This window comes from Helicoverpa armigera, chromosome 25 (genome assembly GCF_030705265.1).
Source record: "Helicoverpa armigera isolate CAAS_96S chromosome 25, ASM3070526v1, whole genome shotgun sequence".
In the NCBI taxonomy this organism is placed as follows: Eukaryota; Metazoa; Arthropoda; class Insecta; order Lepidoptera; family Noctuidae; genus Helicoverpa; species Helicoverpa armigera.
Window position 1 is genome coordinate 74,916 of NC_087144.1, and position 16,864 is coordinate 91,779.

Here is a 16,864-nt window from a genome sequence, read left to right on the forward strand (position 1 = left end):
TACTCACTACTACACTTCACTTGTCACTAACATGGTTATAACGTCATGTGTAACGTCAGTAAATGCAAGTATCTGTATGTGAAATAGAAAACTACGGGAAATGGCTCGTCTAGAAAATAAATAGCGTCAGTTAATAACCAAGTATTTTCATTTGAAAAATGAATTTACCAGAGACGATTACAAACCCCGTCAATTACTAAATGATGGACGTTGGGTAGTTTTGTACATAGCTGTGCCAATGTTCTCTCTTCTTTACTAGGATAATATTACCCAAAAAATATGGCTCTAACTTCAGTACTTCACAAAATAAAATGCAAAGTTGAATTTACCAAAGCAAAGGTAAACTTTCAAACACGAGCAACACTGGCGGTCGAAGCTGTAACGTTTAGGTTAGTGGTAGGTAGACTAATAGGTAGAAAAATAAAAAGAGTAATTTAGAAAATTTGTATAGTCTATATTACACAAAAAGATCGGCAGAGCTGGGAGTGGGTTTAGAATAATCGAGCTCGCGTTAAGTTCTGGCCCGCTAAAGAACACTACTACCCTGTATAGTCAGGCAGCTCGGCAGCGGTCAGGCGGGGTAAGTGTGCAGCGCGCTAGTAGATGCCGGACGCGCAGGTAGATGCAGGACACGTAGATAGGCGCGGCACGTAGGTAGACACAGGCACGTAGGTAGACACAGGCACGTAGGTAGACAGGTGCGTAGGTAGGTGCACTTAGGGTAGGTGCACTACGGTAGGTGCACTGGAGGTAGTCAGGTACTTGAACCCTGGAATGTCCGTTATGTTCCGTCTTAGTTACGGTCCGGTTATATTCCAGCCACGACTGCAACATCCCGATTTCCACTTACTCACTACCTAACTAGATGGAAAGCAGTGATCAAGCACTAGATAGCATCGAGATGAGGCAGCCTAGGCAGCGTGACAAATCATAATTACAGCTAACAAAATGTAATCTGAATGCAAGTGATGAAGGTAAGTATTTGCATGATTTACAAAGCACAGCACTAGTTTAAATGAAGTTAATGAAATTAATAAATAGGTAGACACTATAAGAAATTATTTAAAAGGAAGATATGGAAAAATAATTGTAGGGCGTGGCCCTCATGACACGGTCTAAGTGCACCGGTCATGTAAGGTCAAATACCACATGATATTTTTTTTAAAAGCGTTATGGCAATACACAGGTTATAATATTCCACAAGAACAGCAACAAAGGCGTGGTCGTAGCATGAAATAACATAATGAGTGCACAATGAAATTAGCAAGTCATCCTACGACACGTTACGTACTCACGTATAACTTTTCTAGATGCACATAATAAGCAATATTTTGCAACACTCACCCGATCTGGGGTATACACTGACTTTAAAAGTTATTTTAAAAGCACAATAGTTTATTAAAGATTAAATTATTTGCAATAAAATCGCGAGTTAAAAATGTACATAGACCAGTAGTAGTAGTAGACTGTATCGGCTCGCGGCGTCGTGCTAGTGCCCGTCTCGCGATTGACCGCCGGCTCTGCTCGCGTCGCCTCATAGGAGGGATAGTTCGCCGAACCGGTTTCCGTCACCCGTCAACGGCTCACGGCTCGCGGCGCGCGGCCGAGATATAGCAAGTCTAGTATTTTTAAATATTCAAAATATAACGTACAACGTTACAGTACCCCCCTTTTTAGCGTAGGATTTTTCCTAGGAAAAATCCGCTGCTTTCGCTCTTGCTAACAACTGATCTGAGTTTCTCTTTCATTCGTCTTCATTCATAATGTAATCATCCCTCACCTTCCATTCTTCCTTACATTAAATAGCCGACATCACACTAGACATCTGTGCGTCAGCGTCCTTTCGACCTGAGTATTCTGCCTATAGTGCACAGAACACTCACCCAGTTCAGTCATGGCTGGAAGAGGATAAGGTAGAAATCGAGCGATTACTAACTACACATAACTATTATTGATAGATTGAATATTAGAAAGGATAAATACATAAGTTATATTTGTGATTTTAAGGCTTACTTATAGAGTAATCAACCGCTCTTGCAAAGGCTTATTTAAGGAGTTGCACCGCTCCGTAGAATACCAAAGGTGTAGGGCCTTTAGCATACAGAAGGGATCTATGGGGTAGAACCACGATCAAGTTCGTTTATAACCATCGGTGTAGGGCCGATAGTCATAATATATTTAATATGATAGTAATACGATGTATGGGGTAGACCATCATCATATAAACTATTGGGGTAGGCCAATAATTGAAAAATAGAAAAGCAATAGTTATGGGTAGTAGTAGTAAGTGGGTGTAGTTTACGTTATTTAGTTTAGTTTTTTAGTTTATATTATTTAATTCAGTTTTTTAGTTTATATTATTTAGTTTAGTTTATATTATGTATATGTTTTAGTTATATTTAGTGCATTTAGTTTTAGTTTTTTTTTTTTTTTTTAATTGTTATATAATTTTAATTACAGTTATAGAATTTTAGTTGAACTAAGAAATTATTCTTTGTAGTTTATTAGTTTTATATTATTAAGTTTAGTTTTTATTATTTAGTTTAGTTTATATTATGTATTAGTGCATTTAGTTTTAGGTGATTTTTTAAAATTTGTTTAAAATTAAATATATTTAGCCATAATCAACGAAGTTTAAGTATTAACAATTTTAATTATTTTACCTAGCCGTAGTAACATCCTGATAAAATTAGTTTAAGTTATTCTTTATAGTTAATTAATTTAATAGTTTAAAATACTTTATGTACCATTTCATTAACGCTTAAATTGTATATTTCGTGTAGGGTTCTATTAGAAGTAATTTTAGGTTTAGTGTAGTGATTATAGTGTTTGGAATAGATAGGTACGATTAAAATTATAAGTTTGTAATTTGTACTATAGGAGGTAATTTAACTATCCGTTTCCGAAGTTCGCTAACCGAATCTCCCCCAGTACCACCACGAACAGTAACTTCATAGTCTAGTTCAGCTTTTTGTAGCGATAAAAACTTAATAGGGTAAGACATGATAGAAAATTAAAACCGCAGTTAGGAGTGTGTTGCAAAATAAGGACAAAAAAAATAAAGATGCAAAATCAGCACGTTTGTGGTCAGTCTAACCATATGTGAAAATATATTTAAGGTATGTAAACTTTGAATTTAAATGTGAAGAAAAAACTAAAATTTGGGGGTAGAAAAATATTGACGGTAGGTCAAGTAAAATTGGACGGTTAAATTTAAATATTAGAGAGAATTTTTTTTTTTTTTTTTTAATATGTGGGTAGATTCACATTTGGTAGGCTGTGATTAAATTCAACACACTGACAGACAACCAACACCAGGACAACTACAAAATGCTTAGCAAACAAGAACTAAACACGGCTCGATATATTCTACCTTTATTGGGCGCCACTGTAACGTTTAGGTTAGTGGTAGGTAGACTAATAGGTAGAAAAATAAAAAGAGTAATTTAGAAAATTTGTATAGTCTATATTACACAAAAAGATCGGCAGAGCTGGGAGTGGGTTTAGAATAATCGAGCTCGCGTTAAGTTCTGGCCCGCTAAAGAACACTACTACCCTGTATAGTCAGGCAGCTCGGCAGCGGTCAGGCGGGGTAAGTGTGCAGCGCGCTAGTAGATGCCGGACGCGCAGGTAGATGCAGGACACGTAGATAGGCGCGGCACGTAGGTAGACACAGGCACGTAGGTAGACACAGGCACGTAGGTAGACAGGTGCGTAGGTAGGTGCACTTAGGGTAGGTGCACTACGGTAGGTGCACTGGAGGTAGTCAGGTACTTGAACCCTGGAATGTCCGTTATGTTCCGTCTTAGTTACGGTCCGGTTATATTCCAGCCACGACTGCAACATCCCGATTTCCACTTACTCACTACCTAACTAGATGGAAAGCAGTGATCAAGCACTAGATAGCATCGAGATGAGGCAGCCTAGGCAGCGTGACAAATCATAATTACAGCTAACAAAATGTAATCTGAATGCAAGTGATGAAGGTAAGTATTTGCATGATTTACAAAGCACAGCACTAGTTTAAATGAAGTTAATGAAATTAATAAATAGGTAGACACTATAAGAAATTATTTAAAAGGAAGATATGGAAAAATAATTGTAGGGCGTGGCCCTCATGACACGGTCTAAGTGCACCGGTCATGTAAGGTCAAATACCACATGATATTTTTTTTAAAAGCGTTATGGCAATACACAGGTTATAATATTCCACAAGAACAGCAACAAAGGCGTGGTCGTAGCATGAAATAACATAATGAGTGCACAATGAAATTAGCAAGTCATCCTACGACACGTTACGTACTCACGTATAACTTTTCTAGATGCACATAATAAGCAATATTTTGCAACACTCACCCGATCTGGGGTATACACTGACTTTAAAAGTTATTTTAAAAGCACAATAGTTTATTAAAGATTAAATTATTTGCAATAAAATCGCGAGTTAAAAATGTACATAGACCAGTAGTAGTAGTAGACTGTATCGGCTCGCGGCGTCGTGCTAGTGCCCGTCTCGCGATTGACCGCCGGCTCTGCTCGCGTCGCCTCATAGGAGGGATAGTTCGCCGAACCGGTTTCCGTCACCCGTCAACGGCTCACGGCTCGCGGCGCGCGGCCGAGATATAGCAAGTCTAGTATTTTTAAATATTCAAAATATAACGTACAACGTTACAAAGCAAAAAGCTTCTATTATCCGTCCAATATACGTTGTCACTCAGACTTATACAATTACCTCAGTGACAGAGGCAACCCATCTTTGTCGCTTTACATTGGATGCTGTGGGAACAAATACAATTTGTGAACCCTCCATTGCGAATTGAACTGTATTCCTGCGCATTTAAAGTCGTGATTAAATTGAGAGGTGTGCAAAAGCAAAGTGACCCATATAGGTTTGATCGGTTGTTTTAGAAAGTCGTTTGATGGACGACATCGATTTAGTTTTTTTAATTGTTGTGACTGGAGCACGGCTCGCTTCACACAGCGTTCGTGTAAGGCGGAGATCACACCTGACAATTTCTCTTGGTTACGAAAACCTTGATAATTACACCCTTTTAATTCCAATTCAGTAAAGTAATCTAGATAGGCTTTTTTCAACGACGTTGTTTTAAATTTATAATTGTCATAGAGTATGATAGGTATAATTGAGTATAATCAACATCGTATCTACTTTAATTTGCAACCCATAAACGTCACCGGAGCCGGGTACTAGGAGAGCATATCGACGGAAGGGGTAGTTTGAACAGCGACTGTCGTCCATGATAATTGATAATGCTAATTGTCGCGGCTCGCCCAGCCCCGAGCAAACACAGTTAATTTCCGCTCCACTATGGTTAGCCGCTACTGTGTAACCACACATGCAACAAACATGAAGCTTTTATTGTGAAAAGGGGAAAATAATAATGTGAAGTATGGTGAGACCATACATAATGTGTCTCCAGTCGGCTAAAGTAAAAGCCTGGAATTATTAACGCAGCGGTGTAATTGGGGACTCAGGAAATAAACGCTGTTTTACCAAAGCGATTAGAGCAGTGTCCCTGCGTACCCATGTTATAATTAGTTCAATTCCGTTAACACACGTTTTTACACAAATCTATAGACAATTTATATTTTTTGTGGTAGTCGGATAATCTATTCTCTAAATCCAAGTCCATGTTTATAACTAAATCTGTGAGACATGATAAAAAAACGCAATTTTTAAAGTTGCAATTTCTGATTTCAATATTTCGTGTAATGTTGGTAGGTGAGCGCGAAATTAGTCAGCCATTTAATAATAATAATTAATAATAATAATAATTCTTTATTGAACACCAATGGATTTGTACATTGCTTTTGTCTAGAACTAAGGTACAGAATTGGTAGTACAAATTACTTGTTAAACCCTGATTTCCAAACTAGGCAGACCTGTATTTTGGAAGTCAGTGTTCGACCGTATTTTTAACTTAAGAAAACAAAAGCTAAGGCTAGTAGATTAAAAGTAAAATTACAAGAAAACAGAAGGAGCATGTAACTATATATATACATGTTTGAAATACTGTTTGTGACAAATGCAAGCAATAAAAGATTTAAAGTGAGTGAGTGTTATGAGTGTTATGAAAAAGTTGTGTGTGTTTTTATGAATGTTAGTGTGGTGTGTTACTTATTGTTGGGTAATAATTTTTCAGTGTCTTCGTAATTCTGTTTTAGAAGCCATGTAGTGAGTCTTTTTTTAACCTCATGTTTATTTAATTTGATAATGTTTAAGATTTTATTAATTTTGTTATAAATAATAGAGCCAGAGATATAAAATTGTCGAGAGGCAAAGACAGTTTTGTGACGGGGGACTACACAGGCCCTGTGGGGTTTCCGTTTGGAAGCATCAGGCGGTGGCAACTTAGTATGTAGACGTAGGATAGCTCTGAGCACAAAGAGTTGCCTTACTGTGACAACAGAAGCCAGAGAGTAAAGTTCAAAAGTAGGAAACCTTAGAGGCTTGTAGTGCATAACTTTGAGCACAGCTCTTTGTGCTCTTTCGACCTTGATCAGTCTAGTCTTTGCCGCACATCCCCATGCTGTTACACAATAATTTAGAACAGATTGACATAGAGAAGAGTAGACCAGGTTTAGGGTTTCAGGATCGGCTGATTGTCTGAGGGTTTTAAAAAGATGGATTAATCGCCTTACTCTAGTAGTTAGAGCCTCTATTTGGGGATACCAATTTAGGTTTCGGTCAATATAAATACCAAGATATTTAATAAATTGTTTTTGAGTTATGGGAAGGCAGTTGCATTTATCATTGGGATTACGACAAGAATGGATAAATAGTTTATAATCAGACGGTGGTTGTGTGCTGTTTCGAATGGAAAAGGGAATGAAATAGGTTTTAGACTGATTGAGTGTTAGGAGATTCTGAGACAACCAGCTATTAATTATCGTCAGGTTTTGTTCTGCTTTAGATTTGATATCTGACCAATCCGAGCCATGTACCACTATGGCGGTATCATCCGCATAAGTAAAAATTTTGCAGTGAGGCAAGGAAATATTACATAGCTGGTTAATATACAGCAGAAAGAGGGTTGGTCCGATGATTGATCCCTGCGGAACGCCGTATTCTATGGGAATCTCAGCACTAGTGTGGCCGCTGATTGTAACGCTTTGTCGACGGTTAGAGAGGTAGTCACAGAAAATGTCGTAAGCAACCCCTCTAATACCGAGATTAGGGAGCTTATTCAGAAGTGTAGGCACATCGACGGTGTCGAAAGCCTTTTGAAGGTCTAAAAAGATGCCAAGACATTTTTGTTCCTGATCCAGCTTAGTGGTAATATGCGTAACAAGATCCACAACCGCGTCCTCCGTAGAGATGCCTGAGCGAAAACCATATTGTCGGTCTGATAGTACCTTATTTTTTATTAAAAAGTTTGTAAGCCGCTTATTGAGGAGCTTTTCAAGTATCTTAGACAGGGACGTTAAGACTGAGATGGGCCTATAATTAGTAACGTTGCCCTTATCACCGCTTTTGTGGATTGGGTGGAGTAATGCCTTTTTGAAGGCATTGGGAAAAACGCCTGTGTGAAACGCCGTATTGCAGATGTGGGTTAACACGGGGATAAGGACATGACGATTAGATTTTAGTACCGAACATGGAATTCCGTCCCATCCAATAGCTGAATCAGATCGCAGGCTCATGAGAATAGATTCCACTTCAGCATCATCTGCATCAAGAAGCACCATTGAGTTCCTGGTCGGCATTTGATTGAAATATGTGGCAATATCATTGTCGGATGGGCGTATTCTTGTGGCGAGGGTTTTGCCTATCTCGACGAAGTATTTATTTACTGAATTTAATGAGGATTGAATGTTGCCAGTTAACTTCAATAGTTCTAAGGGAGAGTTGCGAGGTTTTTCAGTGTGTGTGATTTTTTTAATGGTTCTCCACATAGCTTTTAAGTTATTCTTATTTTTAAGTAGTTCGTTTTTTTCATATATTCTTTTAAGTTTACGTAGAAGGGAATTACAAAAATTACGGTACCGGGTATATGTGGTTTTGACAATCTGGTTGTTAGGGGATTTCCTATGTTTAATATGAAGACGATCTCTATTTCTTATGCAGCGAATTAAACCTGGGGTGATCCAGGGTTTTAAAATTCTGTTTTTGTTGGGGACCAAGGTTGATTTTGTGTGTTTAGCGGTAATGTTTGATAGGATTTTTGTTAATGTATCCGCTGCAACGTTCACGTCTTCAATGAAAAGAATATGCGAGAAGTCGGTATTGGAGATTTCTTTCTGAATACTCTCCATATCAATAATATTCTTAGAACGAGTATCATTGCGGGTAATATTTTTGAATTTAAGATTAAGAATTGTAGGCTTGTGGTCAGTAATATGTGATTCAATAACAAGTGTAGTGGAAGGTAATTTTGTTTTTAGTAGTACGTGGTCATAGCACTTGTCTTCTCTAGTAAGAAAGGCATGAGTTGGGGACAAAGCATGTGTAGCATTTAGTATTAAGTAGTCATTTGAGAAAGCATCATTATTATGAGGTTTAATATCAATGTTGAGATCTCCAACAATTGAAATGTTATTGTATGATTTTAATGTAATTAAAAGGGTATTTAAACTGTCAAGAAAGGAATCAAATTGTTCTCGCTTGGAGCAGGAAGGAGACCTATATATTGCTACTATTGCGGTCTTGTTATCAATGACACACGAAAGACAGTCTGCAAATTGTAAATTTGGTTCAGCTACGGTATGCGTGATGGAGGATTTAATATACATTATAACCCCCGCATTTTGATTTGGAGGCTCAGTTGTTGAGTATAAGGTGTACCCTTCCAAAGGTGGAATGTTAGGGTTTTTCTTTAGCCAACACTCTGTTAATACTATAATGTCACATGAGACATTAATTTGAGAGAGGAGAATTCTGAGTTGGTCAAAGTTTTTTCCTACGGAGCGAATGTTTAGTTGGAGAACTGTTAAAGAATTATCACCAGAATATTCTAAAAACAAACCGCATTGATCTGGTTCACATAAGTATGAATTCGAGCTGTCGAGTGTATCTAGCTCTGAGTTTAATTCAAGAACGGTAGCCATTTATATATGTACTAAAATATTCAGACAATAGTGGGCAAGGGGTAGAGAGATATTGGTTACTTATGTGGAATTTGTGTAAAGTTAATAATAAATGTGCAAAGTTGTAGATTTGGCTTCCGGCTATAGGAAGGATACGGGTAAGAACTGAGTTAAAATAAATACTAACACGCGCGAGTGAGAGTAAATTAAAAAGTTTATAAGCTATGTGAGTTACTGAGTGGGTTGTGTATATATGTTTGAAATTTTAACAGTATATATAGTTACTAAAAAACATGGTAGAAAAATTATAAAAACTAAGATAACTGAAATAATATGATGGTAACATAAAGCACACATCGGTAGATTATTTTTCTTGAGAAGTCATTGTTGTTTTTGGAGATCTAGGAGGAATTGTTCAGATTGAACTATAATGTGTCTTGCGCCGTGTTCTTTGCGGAGGAAAACTTTGCCATTAGCGGTCCAACAGAACTCGTATTTATTTAACTTAGCAAATTCTCTTGCTAAGTAAAATAGCCTCTTGGCTGAACTCGGCAGATATTCTGCTACGTATATAGGTTGGGATTTCCCTGGACAGCCAATCAGGCTGGTGCTTAGACGATCTTCACGTGAGCGAGATTTGTTGTAACTTTTTGCAGAGGTAAGCATCTTCTCCTTATCTTGTACCGAGGTTAGTTCAACAACTATCGGTTTAATGTTTCCTTGTTTGCCTGGAATCCGATAGATGTCGCGTACACTGGTGATAGGGGCGCCAAGCACTTTGCCAAGGTTCTGCACAATCTGTGAGAGGTCAGTGGTGGACTCTCGCTCAGAGGAAGGTACGTTACGAATCTCTATAGAGGAGCCACGGGAGGTCTGCCGAAGGTCAGTGACTTGCTTTTCGAGTTCTTGAATGGTATGCAAGTATTCTTTCCTTTCTTTTTGAAGACATTCAATCTGCTTCTTCATATCCTCGTACTGCTGGTTCATGAATGTTAGGGATTTTTCTATCTCAAGATTTGATTTTTGAATAGAGAGATTTTGGATTTTTAACTCAGCTAAGTCAGTAGAGAGCTTCGACATATGAACACTTTGTTCATTTAGGACACGGTTTAGATTGGCTTCCTGCTCGTCCTTCCAGGCTTTTAATATTTCTTTTATATCTGCAGCAACGCCCGGTTGTTCGTCATCCGAAGAGTCAGTATGGCGATATCTTTTGCTGGCGCGATTTGTGATGTTGACATTATTTAAGCCCGTCAAAGAAGGAGATTGACTTATATTTGGTTCCGACTGAGCTTGATTCATAGACGATGGAGGCGTGCGAGTAACAGACATATTGAAAAATGTATAGTTCAAGCTAAATGCAAAGTAGTTACTAGCCAAAGTTAGAAGCCAAAGCGAAGCGCAGAAACAGCAGCGTTTGTAGTATCACACTTTCGTAGCCGGCGCAGGCGCATACATTGCTGTGTTATTGCTATTTCACTCTTAATCCGCTAGGGGAGCACCTTATAGTCCGATTGTGCAGGTGCGAAAGAGGCAGCAGTTTTGAATACCTTAATACCGGAGCAACTGTTCAAACCAATCGTGCGAGACACCGACCGCCCGGGTTAGCGTCCATAAGCGAGAGGTCAATGTCGCTGGATGCCTCGAAAACACTGCTGACCAGGAACCGTAGACACGAGAGTCACACGTAAATGCCGTAAGCGCGGAGGTCTATATTCACTGGTTTGCACTACTAGCCCTCGTGGACACGTCTGTTACGCACGGCGATACGAGCCGAACCCGATTTGTAAGCGAGACGAGTCAACCATTGAAGTTGGAAATTATTCAGCTTTGAGACAGTATCAAAATATATTCTGTGGAGCTAACGAGCGCAGTTTAAATATCAAAATTGTGTAATCACGCTCTTTTTGAAGCTCCCCGAGCTATCTGCGCGGAATGTTCATACGCGGGTACTGTGAATATCCGTATCATAACATTTTTATTTTCGGGTATTAATTTGGATGTTTTGTATTACAAAACAAAGGCATATCTGATGCGGTGGTAAGATTTTAACAATTTTCCCTAACAACACACAGCCTCCAAAACATGTTCTGCCTTTATCCTGAAATGGGAGTCTATTATCAATAATAGCTGTATATGCTTGTGAATACGTAATATAATCATGTGACAATATCATCTGTTGACGATGACGCAGCACACAGTGAACAGGATGGCGTAGCTGAGCAGCTTGAGCGCGACGTCTGCGAACACGCTGCAGCAGCTGGCGTGGCCGCAGCACAGGTGGCACACCAGCCACTCCAGCCCCCACTCCTCCGCCAGGTGCACCAGGATGCGGTCCGCGTTAAGCACCAGGTACTCCTGGACACTCCGCCATATGTAGAACAGGAATGCTTCCAACAACACTATCGACAACGGCACCTGCACCAACATGTGCCCTTCTTAAAGAGCTACTACTCTAATATCAGCAAGATCTTATAACTGATCAAGGTTCAAGGCAGTTAGTTACAAAGAAACGCTTAAAGATTTGAACGTGGCTAAGACTTACTTCGAGCAGTAGACACAGCACGTTGTATTTCCTCCTTAGCTTCGAGGGGAAGAGGTTGACCTCGCGGAAGATCAGGCACACGCTGAGCAAGCACACCAGGTTCGACGTGAAGTACTTGTTGCGGAGTACATTGGCTGAAACAATACATCGTCACTGCAAGTCTTCTAAGTTGTTACTGCTCTCGGCTTTTATGTAATCACCAACTCTATTGCGGAGAAGATTTTGAGTTCCTGTATTCCACCAGTAATCGTACAGGCAGGTAATCAAGTATGTATGCACGAAGCCGTTTCAGACTATCGTAACAACATCCTAACTGATCCTATCTTACATCTCTGTTCACACTACACAAGGATAGACTGAGAGGACTTCCAGTAAGCATAGCATATATAATTCTGAACTACGGCGGTAACTAGACGCACAGTTTAACAGCACGGATACTAACAGTCGAACACTATATGGATTTCGTTGATGAGCAGAGAGAAGGCTATGACGAGGGCGATGGTGCTGGGCATAGAACTGCTATTCATTTCAATAATTCTACAAAAATGTAAACACAAGTGACACGAGTCACGCTGACATTTGTCAAGCCGTTTATGTATGAATTGCTTTGTTGAGCACGACGAGTGTAAGACCTCTTTAGAAAGTTTATCTTAGTTCTTGCGTAGCTCGACTCTCGTTCAGTCAGCGTTAAGTATAAAAGTAATACAGCACATATTGACGAAATGTTTTAAAATGTCTAATATGGCACATTCATAATGAAATTAGAAGTTTTTACTCTAACACCATCAACAAATCAATATCCCTCTCCAGTCATGCTCGCCTGGTACAAAAATAGTAGCTTATGAAATAAATAAACTATAGATATTGATTGTAGGCGTAGTGGAACAATCTTTTATCGTTAAGGACGTTCAACTCGCCTGTTCCTTAATTATTCAATTATGTATTGATTACCTTCCGGACCTCAACGAAAATAAATAGTAGTCACGGTATAATTGTATGTCCAATACCTACAAGATTTTAAGTAGCAATGTTTTAAGTAGCTGATGAATTTTCACAATAACGTTAACTTGCTCATTTACTCAATAGTTAGGAAGTCAAATCAAAACAAATGTAAATCAAATGATAAAATGTCAATCGAAAATATTGTTCCTGTGAATTTGTTGGCAATTGCCTGGATCAGACCAGTCTGCAGTAACACTTATAATGACCCTAGCATAACGGAACACTTCGGAAATATAATAATACATAAACACACATACACAAGGCATTAAATAATAAAACAACAAGCGAACACTCAGCGTTTATAACATCAGTAATCAGTATACAGCTGAAGAAATGCAGGCATTCGCTCACGTTGTGTTTATATAACTTTAGTTTTTATTATTCACTTGATTGAACGTTCGCCTTTACTGGCATGTTTTATGCGTTTCAATTACTAACGTCTAGATTATCCTCACTGAAGCTGTATTCATTTGTTAGTGATTACAAACACAAGTCTTCGATGTTGAAATAGAAATCTTCAAAGATCGGAAGAAAATGATTAATTAAAATCTGCACAAAGACTGCAATAAGCGATACCCATCAGTACAAAAGGGAAAATTCATAACTTCTTAAGAAATCCCATCGGTCTTTACGACGCAATCATAAAATGCACACATAAAACATGTTATCGAAGAAAGCAGAAACTAATTACAATCAGAAATCACGAACTTGGAATATAAATTTAAGATGAAGCCAAAATGATTAAACGCTTTAACGTAGACATAGTTGAAAGTATTCTTATTGCAATAGTGTTGAACAATGTGGTGCCTGCAGCTGCGACCGATATCTCCATGGAGGATGAGCTGGTGCTCGGCAGAGACGATGACTCGGTCGACGGCGTCAACATCTACAGCGAACAACCCTACTCAGTGCAGCAAACTAGTCTACGACAGAACGACGATCGTGACGATGACGAAGATATCAAAGCACTGTTAGAAGAAAAATATAAGTTTAATAATGACGAGACGTCCACGAGATTCAAAGTGGCGCGCGAGGACAGAGGAGATTATACAGGTTCGTTACAACACTTACAATATGTGCCTGCTGTGTGTGTGATACACATATTTAAATATATTTAGCCAGAACTAGGCAAACCCTAAATATATTAAATTAAACACGCTACAAAGAAACAGTTACTTATTGTATTTGACTACATGTCTGCAGAGTTCAAAGCAGCTTATAAGCCAAATAATGGACTCGTTCATAAGTAGCTTCCAAACAGTTTATATAACATAGACTGCAGAACGCTTAGCGACTACCACAGTCACTCGCATACTGAGTGAGCACAGTGGCACTTGCTTGCTATTCTAAAGCTGCTCTTGAAATATGATGACACTAATGAGATAACTAATTACAATGGATCATAGTCAAAGTTTGACATTATTATTAAGAATGATTAGCATGAAATCCTTGTTTATTATTGTTTCCGGTTACTCACGTGTTTGTGTCGGCCTTACCGACAGTGTCTGACTCGAACGCATCCCTTGTGCATGAGCTGATCTTGCGGCGAGGGAGCGAGTCCAACGCCACTCAGACATGTGAGTAACGCTCAATAATACTAAACAAGTATTTCCTAAATTTGCTCTTTGCCCCTTTTTGAACAATGATTTTAAAGTAATGGAAGGTACCAGGAGAATAAAATATATAAATTCTTGTTAAACACGATTATGTCGTGATTTTTTATGCATTTTGAAATCGTTTCGTGTACTGTACCTATGTGTTCGTTATGAGATTTATCTCCTAGCACTTTTCTTGACTGCACTGTACATATCACTTGCCAAATGCTTGAGTAGGGACTCGTGAACTCTTTGCATTTGATGTTGTCCTAGTATTCCCTGAGAATGATGAGCGTCACATAGCTTGGGCGTTCCGGTCGTACGCGGTGCGGCGCATCGTGGGCGGCATGGAGACCAGCATCAGCATGTACCCCTACAACGTGGCCATCTCGCGCAACGCCAAGCACTGGTGCGGCGGCTCCATCATCGACGAGCAGTGGGTGCTCACCGCCGGACACTGCCTCGAGTCGTGAGTACATCATAACATCTGTCATAGCTTAACCCAATCTTTGTCAATCGTTACACAAAACTGTTAAAGTAGCACCCCTGTTGTAGGTTTTAATTTTGATTGATTTACAGGGCCTTCGACGGAGACAAGCGCAAACTTCAGCCGTTTATCATCAGAGCCGGCAGCTCGTTTCACAATCGAGGCGGCTACCAGGCACGGGTCAATAAGGTACTTACAATGAAATATAAACACTAAACAAACTAGAAAAAAACCCATAAGTATTGTTCAGTAGTGATTCTAAGCATAGCTACTATAGTTTATAGTGAAGTGAGTGATATTGTGCAGGTGTTCTTCCCGCACGAGTACGTGCCCGGCAACGCGGACTTCGACTACTCGCTGCTGCGGCTGGACCGGCCGATGCCCATCGGACGCAACATCGCCGTGCTCAACCTGCCCTCCAAGGACTACATGATGCAGGACGGCGACATCCTCATCGTCACCGGCTGGGGCAGCACCGACGTCAGTAATATTTATTTATTCAATACTTCTCACATCACAAACAATGTTAACATTTGTCATTCTCTAACGATCCTATCTTTGTGAGGAAAAGAAACGTAGAAACGAAAATATCGTTCATTTTTTAGGGCAACTCAAACATTTAATAGCTAACTAGGTATTGTTAAATATTCGTTAAAACAGTTGATTGTAATATGACTTGCTCAATTGTTCTGAGAAAACCTATTGGATATGACAACACCGCGTATTCCAAGCTAGGCGTAGTTAAAGGCAAATGCCCATATTTATGCAAGTTTCTGTAGTATAGAAAAGGATGTATAAAACATAGGATGTTTCCTGTTGACAGGAGTCGGGCTACGGGCACATCCCGGAGCGCGTGCGCTTCGTGCCGGTGCCGGTGATGCGGCTGGAGGACTGCCAGAAGTCCTACCGCTTCTACATCACGCCGCGCATGCTGTGCGCCGGCTACGCCACCGGCGGGAAGGATGCCTGCAATGTAACAACGACACATGCATTATAATATACTAGTACACTGCCAAACATAGGGTCATATAAACCGTATGTCCCGCTAGCACGACTCGGGCGGGCCGGCGGTGCGCGACGGCGTGCTGCTGGGCGTGGTGTCGTTCGGCGGCAAGCAGTGCGGCGACCCGCGCTCGCCCGGCGTCTACTCGCGCGTCTCCGAGATCACGGAGTGGGTGGAGGAGACCATCACCCGCAACGAGGCCAGCTCCGTGCCCGAGCTGCAGCCCAAGATCCTCAAAGCCCGCCAGCGAGAGAAGGAGCTGCAGAAGTGAGTGACCTTCGGGCGTATTTACATGGTTTTTGATGTATTCTGATATCTGTTTAGGTCTAGGTACTTAACTAAGTATTCAAAATACACAATAACTGCAATACGACGTACTAAAATTATCAAAATAAAAGGCCAAGTCTCACGTCAATAAAGTTACAATAATGTTATTAAATTAAGGACATAATATCTAGTCCCTTTCAATAACGTGCCTCATGCCCAGCGTTACTCTTACAGATTCAAGGCGCGAGTAGAAGACAAGAAGAATAAGATAAAGAGTTGGCTGCGAGAAACTCTCAAGTCTCCGACATTCATAGAATTAGCCAAAAAGAAACTCAAAGAGGCGGGGTTCCACACGAGAAGGATTAACGATTACGACACAAATGCCAGTAACCTAGACGACAAAACAATCGATGAAATCAATCTAACGAATATGATAAACGACAGGATTATTGAGGAAGGAGACGGCAGCGAGTCCGACAAACTGCTGAGAACATTGGCGCTGCACGAAGTTATGTTAAATGACCGCGAGACGGAGATGTTCCCTCAGAGGGCGACGGACGACGAAGGCAGTGACAGCGGCGAGAGGTTTGTTGCTTATATTAGTGGAAGCTGATAAAAAATATTAAAAATTGTTGTTATTTCATTTTTACTATACTATAACTTGTTAACTGCGCCATCTATCCAGTATCTTCTGAACTACGTCAACCTAGCTGTGTATGTTATATCTTTAGAGGATATACTGGTGCCAATCAAAGTCCCGAATGTTCCAAATATACATTTAATTTAAAAAAAAACGAGATGTTGCACGTACAATGTGTCAAGGGCAAGTGCCCGATGACATTTCATTTTGTATGAGAATAAGAAAACGCCTTCGCAGAACATTGATATTACGACTGAGCGCAACTCGTTGCTATTAACTT

General features: G+C 39.8%; 2 protein-coding genes and 1 long non-coding RNA gene across 6 annotated transcripts; 1 reads left to right on the forward strand and 2 right to left on the reverse strand.

Moving 5' to 3' along the window:
- Positions 1–382: 382 nt before the first annotated feature.
- On the reverse strand, positions 383–4,683 carry LOC126055959 (uncharacterized). Its single transcript, XR_010277776.1, has 3 exons — positions 4,357–4,683; positions 3,556–3,781; positions 383–769 (listed from the first exon to the last, which is right to left on the reverse strand). It is a non-coding gene; the product is annotated as an uncharacterized LOC126055959 (long non-coding RNA).
- A 6,501-nt stretch (positions 4,684–11,184) lies between these two features.
- LOC110374971 (uncharacterized) lies at positions 11,185–12,179 on the reverse strand. The gene is made up of 3 exons (XM_021332919.3): positions 12,033–12,179; positions 11,591–11,724; positions 11,185–11,463 (listed from the first exon to the last, which is right to left on the reverse strand). Exons 1-3 carry the CDS (start codon positions 12,115–12,117, stop codon positions 11,218–11,220), a joined length of 465 nt encoding a protein of 154 aa, XP_021188594.3. The 5' UTR covers positions 12,118–12,179; the 3' UTR covers positions 11,185–11,217.
- Positions 12,180–12,889: 710 nt separating this feature from the next.
- Positions 12,890–16,592, forward strand: LOC110374970 (prostasin). Of its 4 annotated transcripts, none has more exons than XM_021332915.3 (8): positions 12,890–13,645; positions 14,095–14,169; positions 14,461–14,656; positions 14,767–14,863; positions 14,981–15,154; positions 15,498–15,647; positions 15,724–15,944; positions 16,179–16,592. In XM_021332915.3, the coding sequence occupies exons 1-8, from the start codon at positions 13,330–13,332 to the stop codon at positions 16,555–16,557; spliced, it is 1,608 nt and encodes a 535-aa protein (XP_021188590.3). In that variant the 5' UTR covers positions 12,890–13,329; the 3' UTR covers positions 16,558–16,592. The 4 variants fall into 4 exon arrangements, with proteins under 4 accessions (XP_021188590.3, XP_021188591.3, XP_021188593.3 ...); XM_021332916.3 differs by having other exon boundaries at positions 14,491–14,656; XM_021332918.3 differs by lacking the exon at positions 14,095–14,169 and having other exon boundaries at positions 14,491–14,656; positions 16,179–16,591.
- The last annotated feature ends 272 nt before the right edge of the window (positions 16,593–16,864 follow it).